The sequence below is a fragment of the Salmo trutta genome, chromosome 40 (assembly GCF_901001165.1).
Source record: "Salmo trutta chromosome 40, fSalTru1.1, whole genome shotgun sequence".
NCBI classification, from domain to species: Eukaryota; Metazoa; Chordata; class Actinopteri; order Salmoniformes; family Salmonidae; genus Salmo; species Salmo trutta.
The window spans coordinates 3,008,177-3,018,176 of NC_042996.1; the positions used below are offsets into that span (position 1 = coordinate 3,008,177).

At 41.9% G+C, this 10,000-nt stretch overlaps 1 protein-coding gene across 3 annotated transcripts in view; it reads right to left on the reverse strand.

Moving 5' to 3' along the window:
- The window catches only part of plxna4 (plexin A4), a 496,524-nt gene that overhangs the window by 84,813 nt on the left and 401,711 nt on the right, over nt 1–10,000 (reverse strand). For all 3 annotated transcript variants that reach the window (XM_029741951.1, XM_029741949.1, XM_029741950.1), the window contains exons 15-17: nt 8,999–9,135; nt 8,104–8,271; nt 7,885–7,978 (exon numbers count right to left, since the gene is read on the reverse strand). In XM_029741951.1, coding sequence (XP_029597811.1) covers nt 7,885–7,978; nt 8,104–8,271; nt 8,999–9,135 — 399 coding nt within the window. The remainder of the gene's footprint in view (nt 1–7,884; nt 7,979–8,103; nt 8,272–8,998; nt 9,136–10,000) is intronic.

Here is a 10,000-nt window from a genome sequence, read left to right on the forward strand (position 1 = left end):
AGTAATAGAGTTATGTTAGTATTGATACATGGTCAGTAATAGAGTTATGTTAGTGTTGATACATGGTCAGTAATAGAGTTATGTTAGTGTTGATACATGGTCAGTAATAGAGTTATGTTAGTACTGATACATGGTCAGTAATAGAGTTATGTTAGTACTGATAAATGGTCAGTAATAGAGTTATGTTAGTACTGATACATGGTCAGTAATAGAGTTATGTTAGTACTGATACATGGTCAGTAATAGAGTTATGTTAGTACTGATACATGGTCAGTAATAGAGTTATGTTAGTACTGATACATGGTCAGTAATAGAGTTATGTTAGTACTGATACATGGTTAGTAATAGAGTTATGTTAGTACTGATACATGGTCAGAGGCGTTATGTTAGTACTGATACATGGTCAGTAATAGAGTTATGTTAGTATTGATACATGGTCAGAGGCGTTATGTTAGTACTGATACATGGTCAGAGGCGTTATGTTAGTACTGATACATGGTCAGTAATAGAGTTATGTTAGTACTGATACATGGTCAGAGGCGTTATGTTAGTACTGATACATGGTCAGTAATAGAGTTATGTTAGTACTGATACATGGTCAGAGGCGTTATGTTAGTACTGATACATGGTCAGAGGCGTTATGTTAGTACTGATACATGGTCAGAGGCGTTATGTTAGTACTGATACATGGTCAGTAATAGAGTTATGTTAGTACTGATACATGGTCAGAGGCGTTATGTTAGTACTGATACATGGTCAGTAATAGAGTTATGTTAGTACTGATACATGGTCAGTAATAGAGTTATGTTAGTACTGATACATGGTCAGAGGCGTTATGTTAGTACTGATACATGGTCAGAGGCGTTATGTTAGTACTGATACATGGTCAGTAATAGAGTTATGTTAGTACTGATACATGGTCAGAGGCGTTATGTTAGTACTGATACATGGTCAGTAATAGAGTTATGTTAGTACTGATACATGGTCAGTAATAGAGTTATGTTAGTACTGATACATGGTCAGAGGCGTTATGTTAGTACTGATACATGGTCAGTAATAGAGTTATGTTAGTACTGATACATGGTCAGAGGCGTTATGTTAGTACTGATACATGGTCAGAGGCGTTATGTTAGTACTGATACATGGTCAGTAATAGAGTTATGTTAGTATTGATACATGGTCAGAGGCGTTATGTTAGTACTGATACATGGTCAGAGGCGTTATGTTAGTGCTGATACATGGTCAGTAATAGAGTTATGTTAGTACTGATACATGGTCAGTAATAGAGTTATGTTAGTACTGATACATGGTCAGTAATAGAGTTATGTTAGTACTGATACATGGTCAGTAATAGAGTTATGATAGTACTGATACATGGTCAGTAATAGAGTTATGTTAGTACTGATACATGGTCAGTAATAGAGTTATGTTAGTACTGATACATGGTCAGTAATAGAGTTATGTTAGTACTGATACATGGTCAGTAATAGAGTTATGTTAGTACTGATACATGGTCAGTAATAGAGTTATGTTAGTACTGATACATGGTCAGTAATAGAGTTATGTTAGTACTGATACATGGTCAGTAATAGAGTTATGTTAGTACTGATACATGGTCAGAGGCGTTATGTTAGTACTGATACATGGTCAGAGGCGTTATGTTAGTACTGATACATGGTCAGAGGCGTTATGTTAGTACTGATACATGGTCAGTAATAGAGTTATGTTAGTACTGATACATGGTCAGAGGCGTTATGTTAGTACTGATACATGGTCAGTAATAGAGTTATGTTAGTACTGATACATGGTCAGTAATAGAGTTATGTTATTTCTGATACATGTTCAGTAATAGAGTTATGTTAGTACTGATACATGGTTAGTAATAGAGTTATGTTAGTACTGATACATGGTCAGTAATAGAGTTATGTTAGTATTGATACATGGTCAGTAATAGAGTTATGTTAGTACTGATAAATGGTCAGTAATAGAGTTATGTTAGTACTGATACATGGTTAGTAATAGAGTTATGTTAGTACTGATACATGGTCAGAGGCGTTATGTTAGTACTGATACATGGTCAGAGGCGTTATGTTAGTACTGATACATGGTCAGTAATAGAGTTATGTTAGTATTGATACATGGTCAGAGGCGTTATGTTAGTACTGATACATGGTCAGAGGCGTTATGTTAGTACTGATACATGGTCAGTAATAGAGTTATGTTAGTACTGATACATGGTCAGTAATAGAGTTATGTTAGTACTGATACATGGTCAGTAATAGAGTTATGTTAGTACTGATACATGGTCAGTAATAGAGTTATGATAGTACTGATACATGGTCAGTAATAGAGTTATGTTAGTACTGATACATGGTCAGTAATAGAGTTATGTTAGTACTGATACATGGTCAGTAATAGAGTTATGTTAGTACTGATACATGGTCAGTAATAGAGTTATGTTAGTACTGATACATGGTCAGTAATAGAGTTATGTTAGTACTGATACATGGTCAGTAATAGAGTTATGTTAGTACTGATACATGGTCAGTAATAGAGTTATGTTAGTACTGATACATGGTCAGAGGCGTTATGTTAGTACTGATACATGGTCAGAGGCGTTATGTTAGTACTGATACATGGTCAGAGGCGTTATGTTAGTACTGATACATGGTCAGTAATAGAGTTATGTTAGTACTGATACATGGTCAGAGGCGTTATGTTAGTACTGATACATGGTCAGTAATAGAGTTATGTTAGTACTGATACATGGTCAGTAATAGAGTTATGTTAGTACTGATACATGGTCAGAGGCGTTATGTTAGTACTGATACATGGTCAGAGGCGTGGTAAAGTCATTGGGGATGGCATCAAAAAGGTTATTTGCATTCAATTCAAAAAAACTCTTAAATGCATTAGCTGAATGTGTGGTTGTATCTATGTATGCTCTCAGCATGCTTCACGACTCATATTCAGTACTGTTCCTAGCTAGGCTACACCAGAGCCATGTTTTACTATGTACTAAATATCACAGGAGGCTGCTGAGGGGAGAACGTCTCATAATAATGGCCGGAACAGAGCTAATGGAATTGCATTTGATACCAGTCCACTGATTCCGCTCCAGTCATTACCACAGGCCCGTTCTCCCCAATTAAGGTGCAACTAACCTCCTGTTTCAAATACATGTTTTGGGCTTCACTGCATTCACTTCTCAGTACATAGAAGTCGGTGTGAAACAATACCTAACAGGCCCTTGCAGACAGACCTCCCGAGGCCAGCCACTGCAGGTCTGCAGTCAGTCTGCAGTCATTATGGTCCCTTTCATATCACAGGTTTACATTTCAGTCAGAGCCCTGGAAGAGATGGCATCTAATCCATTCAACGTGGCCGCCACCTACTGAGTGCAGACACATGAGTGTTCACCTCAAAGGAGGCCTAAATCAGTGGAATAGTTAGAGTGGTGTCTCTTTCCTCGGCACAATGGGTCTTTGATCTGTTCTGGTGTGATGGTGCAGACTCACTGAGAGATAACTAGCCTAAGTTCACCTTCATTTCCCTAGAAACAGGCTCGTCTCTCTCTCTCTCTTTCAGCTCTCTCTCGCTTTCAACTCTCTCTGTATCTCTCTCTCTCTCTGGCTCACTAACTCTCTCCCTGTATCCCTCTCTCTCTGTATCAATTCAATTCAATTTAAGGGCTTTATTGCCATGGGAAACATATGTTAACATTGCCAAAGCAAGTGAAGTAGATAATAAACAAAAGTGAAATAAACAATTAACAGTAAACATTACACTCACAAAAGTTCCAAAAGAATAAAAACATGTCAAATGTTATATTACGTCTATATACAGTGCTGTAATGATGTGCAAATAGTTAAAGTACAAAAGGGAAAATAAATAAACATAAATATGGGTTGTATTTACAATGGTGTTTGTTCTTCACTGGTTGCCCTTTTCTTGTGGCAACAGGTCACAAATCTTGCTGCTGTGATTGCACACTGGTATTTCACCCAGTAGACATGGGACTTTATCTCTCTGTATCTCTCTCTCTGTATCTCTCTCTCTGGCTTACTAACTCTCTCTCTGGCTGTATCTCTTTCTCTGCATCTCTCTCTCTGGCTCACTAACTCTCTCTGCATCTCTCGCTCTGGCTCACTAACTCTCTCTGCATCTCTCTCTCTGGCTCACTAACTATCTCTGCATCTCTCTCTCTGGCTCACTAACTCTCTCTGGCTGTATCTCTCTCTCTGTATCTCTCTTTGTATCTCTCTCTCGGCATCTCTCTCTGGCTCACTAACTCTCTCTGCATCTCTCTCTCTGGCTCACTAACTATCTCTGTATCTCTCTCTCTGGCTCACTAACTCTCTCTGCATCATTAGCTCTCTCTCTCTCTGTATCTCTCTCTCTATATAGAGTGGCTTGCGAAAGTATTCAACCCCCTTGGCATTTTTCCTATTTTGTTGCCTTACAACCTGGAATTAAAATGTTTTTTTGGGGGGGTTTGTATCAACATGCCTACCACTTCGAAGGTGCAAAATATTTTTTATTGTGAAACAAACGAGAAATAAGACAAAAAAAACGGAAAACTTGAGCGTGCATAACTATTCCCCCCCCCCCAAAAGTAAATACTTTGTAGAACCCCCTTTTGCAGCAATTACAGCTGCAAGTCTCTTGGGGTATGTCTCTAGCTTGGCACATCTAGCCACTGGGATTTTTGCCCATTATTCAAGGCAAAACTGCTCCAGCTCCTTCAAGTTGGATGGGTTCTGCTGGTGTACAGCAATCTTTAAGTTATACCACAGATTCTCAATTGGATTAAGGTCTGGGCTTTGACTAGGCCATTCCAAGACATGTAAATGTTTCCCCTTAAACCACTCGAGCGTTGCTTTAGCAGTATGCTTAGGGTCATTGTCCTGCTGGAAGATGAACCTCCATCCCAGTCTCAAATCTTTGGAAGACTGAAACAGGTTTCCCTCCAGAATTTCCCTGTATTTAGCACCATCCGTCATTCCTTCAATTCTGACCAGTTTCCCACTCCCTGCCGATGAAAAACATCCCCACATTATGATGCTGCCACCACCATGCTTCACTGGGGGGATGGTGTTCTCGGGGTGATGAGAGGTGTTGTGTTTGCACCAGACATAGCCTTTTCCTTGATGGCCAAAAAGCTCACTTTTAGTCTCATCTGACCAGAGTACCTTTTTCCATATGTTTGGGGAGTCTCCCACATGCCTTTTGGCGAACACCAAATGTGTTTGCTTATTTTTTTCATTAAGCAACGGCTTTTTTCTGGCCACTCTTCTGTAAAGCCCAGCTCTGTGGAGTGTACGGCTTAAAGTGGTCCTATGGACAGATACTCCAATCTCCGCTGTGGAGCTTTGCAGCTCCTTCAGGGTTATCTTTGTTGCCTCTCTGATTAATGCCCTCCTTGCCTGGTCCGTGAGTTTTGGTGGGCGGCCATCTCTTGGCAGGTTTGTTGTGGTGCCATATTCTTTACATTTTTCATAATTGATTTAATGGTGCTCCGTGGGATGTTCAAAGTTTAGGATAATTTTTTATAACCCATCCCTGATCTGTACTTGTCCACAACTTTGTCCCTGACCTGTTTGGAGAGCTCCTTGGTCTTCATGGTGCCGCTAGCTTGGTGGGGCCCCTTGCTTAGTGGTGTTGCAGACTCTGGGGCCTTTCAGAACAGGTGTATATATACTGAGATCATGTGACAGATCATGTGACACTTAGATTGCACACAGGTGGACTTTATTTAAGTAATTATGTGACTTCTGAAGGTAGTTGGTTGCACCAGATCTTATTTAGGGGCTTCATAGCAAAGGGGGTGAATACATATGCACGCACCACTTTTCCGTTTTTATATTTGATAATTTTTTGAAACAAGTTATTTTTGTCATTTCACTTCACCAATTTGGACTATTTTGTGTATGTCCATTACATGAAATCCAAATAAAAATCAATTTAAATTACAGGTGGTAATGCAACAAAATAGGAAAAACGCAAAGGGGATGAATACTTTTGCAAGGCAATGTATCTCTCTCTGTATCTCTCTCTCTCTGTATCTCTCTCTCTGGCTCACTAACTAACTCTCTCTGTATCTCTCTCTCTCTGTATCTCTCTCTCTGGCTCACTAACTAACTCTCTCTGTATCTCTCTCTGTGTATCTCTCTCTCTGTATCTCTCTCTCTGGCTCACTAAATAACTCTCTCTGTATCTCTCTCTGTGTATCTCTCTCTCTGTATCTCTCTCACTGGCTCACTAAGTCTCTCTCTCTGGCTCACTAACTAACTTTCTCTGTATCTCTCTCTCTGTGTATCTCTCTCTCTCTGGCTCACTAACTCTCAGTATCTCTCTTTCTCTCTGTATTTCTCTCACTATCGCTTTCTCTGGCTCTCACTCTCTCTCTCTGTATCTCTCTCTGTATCTCTCTCTCTCTAGCTCTCTCTCTGGGCCACTATATCTCTCTCTCTTTAATATTCTGTCTCCTGTAGAAAACCGACTTGGAGAAAATCAACAGTGTGATAGGTGGCAGAACACACGATGAGGGCCTCTAGCAAAACTTTCCCACCTGGAGAATCTCTCTGAGGCATTTCACATCTCCACTGTAACCTCTGCTACACGGTCCGCCACGCAAACAAATCCCCCTCTGAGCAAAACCTGTCATTTTAATTGGTTCCTCACAACGGCAGTACATCAAAACAGACAAATCCTGGTGGGTGCAGCTGACCCGGTGTCGGCGCCTGCGTCACACGTCTATAACTGCAGAGAAAGCTGTGTGTTTGTGTGTGAGAGTGAATTGGCCAGATAGTGGGGAAGCGGACAAGCATTTTCAAAACAAACATGGTTATATATAAATATCGCCCAGGCAGTATCAAAATGATTGCAAAGATCATAGCCGAAAATGAGAAACTGGGACGTGGCAAATTAACTTGGCGAATATACCGGGTTTTGATTCAAGGGGGCTTTTGAAGTGCGGCCATCTGTACTTGGAGCAACAATGGCTCCCTAAGCTTATTCTATTGGAGCACAGCTGCAGAACGGTGGCGGTCTCTTCGATGGACCAGGAAGATAGCATTACTGCCTTTTGTCTCTCCCCATGCCTTTCAATCAGACCTCAGATCAGATCTCAGGGCTGGTTAGGGAACTCCCATGGGTACTGTGGTTCCAGGGGGAATCTGATAGTTTGGTTTATGTATGGTTCACCTCGCGTTGAAACTCATTATCTTTTTTTTCTGTCGGGGTGGAGGGATACAGGAAAACAAGGCTTTCTGTCTAGGGTGGAGAGAACCAGGGAAACTGGGATTTCTGTCTTGGTGGAGGAATACAGGGAAACAAGGCTTTCTGTCTGGGATGGAGAGATACAGGAAACAGGGTTTCTGTCTGGGGTGGAGGGATACAGGGAAACAGATGTTCTTTATGGGGTGGAGGAATACAGGGAAACAGGGATATCTTTTTCTGGGGTGGAGGGATACAGGGCGACAGGGCTTTCTGTCTGGGGTGGAGGGATACAGCGAAACAGGGTTTTCTCTTTCTGAGGTGGAGGGAGACAGGGAAACAAGGATTTTTGTCTGGGGTGGAGATACAGGGAAAACAGGTCTTTCTGTCAGGGGTGGAGGAATACAGAGAAACAGGGCTTTCTCTGTTATTGGAATCTACTGTAATACAATCTATTTGTCTCTCTGTTCTATTAGTGCATTCCTTGTCCATACATCGCTCTCCGTCCCAGAAAACATATCTGGAGGATTTTCATTGCTTTCCTGTTGGGATTTCACCTTAGTTCCCACGAGTGTGTAAAGGGTTGAGGCTATTGACCGTTGGTTAGAGGTGTCTTTGACCTCTCATTGACCATGCCCGGGCTGAGGGGTCGAGGGTTCTACTCACGTTGACCGTCTCTCGACCGTTGTACTTGGCTCTGATGAGGGGGCTCTGTATGATGTCCAGGTTGGTGCCGGTCACGGTCACAGGTGTGTGCCCACTGTGGTAGAGAGAGGGGAGAGAGAGAGCGGCACCACCATGGCTTGCTTGGTCACACACTCACACTTATGATTGGCTATTATAATTGCCCGAATGGTCCCATTTCCTGCTCCCCTGTCGTCTCACCTGAAGATGCTCCACTCAGGTTCCAGCTTGATGATAGTGGGGTCCTCCACGTACTCAAACTTCAAGTCTTTCTGGATGCGGGCCTTGTCCACCGTCACTGACACACTGACGTTTCCATATCCCTGCAGCGAGGCGTGGGAGCGACACGTGATCCACTGGCCGCCCCTCCTATGGCAGAGAGAGAGAGAGAAGTATTATACCTCAATGGTCTCACCGGTCTGCCCTACTACTACCTTAAAGTACAACTATGACCTGTAACCAACTTATGCTACAATGTAGCTGACGTTATGATAATGGACTAGACTACGGTGCATCTGAATATAACAATGAAGGTGAAATGTCACCAGGTGTTCATATGAAAACTTCCCAGAATCCTTCTTTAAATCAACAATAACAACAGTAGAATCAAAGACACTTTTCTAAGTTTAGGAATGTTTGGGCTTTTTTCCTCAAGACATCTCTCTGCCAGGCAGCCAGCAGGGATCTTGTCCTTTAGCTTTATTGGGGGTTCTCATGGCGCCATCGGCGGAAGCCGTTGGCACGGTCTGATGTTTATAGACGTTATTGATTAGGGATCAGGAAGTCTTTCAGAAGTCTTAATGGATTTTGACCACAGGGCCAGGGGATGACAACATGCACAGCTGATCACCTTTTGAGTGACAGAAGATCAGACTTAGAGATAGATGTGAATAGATGTGATCGATAATCTGATTGCCCAAACGTGACCCCCCCCCCTCTCTCTCTCGCTCTCGCTTGCTGTCTCTCGCTCTCTCGCTCTGTACAAAAACCAATGTCCCTGGTCCACTCTTGAGTGACAAACAGATCAGACTCAGAGATAATTGTGATAGATAATGTTATTGGCCAATAATCTGATTGGCCCCTCCCACCTGCCTACCTGTGATAGGTGCACTTCTGGTCCTTGAACATGATGGACACGTTGCTCCCGGCGTCCAGGTTGCTACCGGTGATGTTGACGATGGTTCCCCCGGAGACGGGCCCTCGGCTGGGCTTCAGGCTGATCAGTCTGGTGACCTAGGGATCAAAGGTCAAGGTTAAAGATCGTCCAATCAGATGCGTCGATAAAAATCATGTCAACCAATCACATCGCAGGTTGAGAACAGAACAGGAACAAGCGGAGGAGTTGAAGTATAAATCTCGCAACAGTTTATCTGCTCTGTCGTAATCTCATAATAATCTCATAATAATCTTATAATCAGTGTATTTTCATGGTACGACATCTAACCTAACATGATGTAATCCTGTTATATGGGCCTGTTAAGAAATAAAGCTCCCCTTAATGTGTGTGTGTTAAATTGATATCGCTGCATAAAATAAGCACATACTGGTAACGATTAGGCTGTATTTCAGTGGGTGAGAGACATGCTCTTAATGTTTGATAAAGTGTGTACACGGGGAGAGTGCGGGGTGTGTGTGTGTGTGTGTGTGTGTGTGTGTGTGTGTGTGTGTGTGTGTGTGTGTGTGTGTGTGTGTGTGTGTGTGTGTGTGTGTGTGTGTGTGTGTGTGTAGAAAGCAGATTTTATGGCCCTTCCTGGTCCATTTCCCCCTGGAGTCATTAAGAACTGCCTGTCTCCTCACACTAGTGTTCTATGTAGGGAAGTGATGAGTACAGCTCTTAAGACACAGTGAGACATACAAACAACAGTCTACATAGAATACAATGTCAGAATTAAATCAATTACATAGCCTAGATATTGCTAGATCACTAACTAAGTGAACTACATACATTCTATAATCTATATTCTATAATGACTTTTTCCAACCAAAACCTCTGTATGTTTAAAAAAAAAACATTAAAAATATACAGTATGTTCTCTATGCTTCATATGGTAGACACACACATCCTGCATCTACAATATCTGTTGGTCTGACAGACATT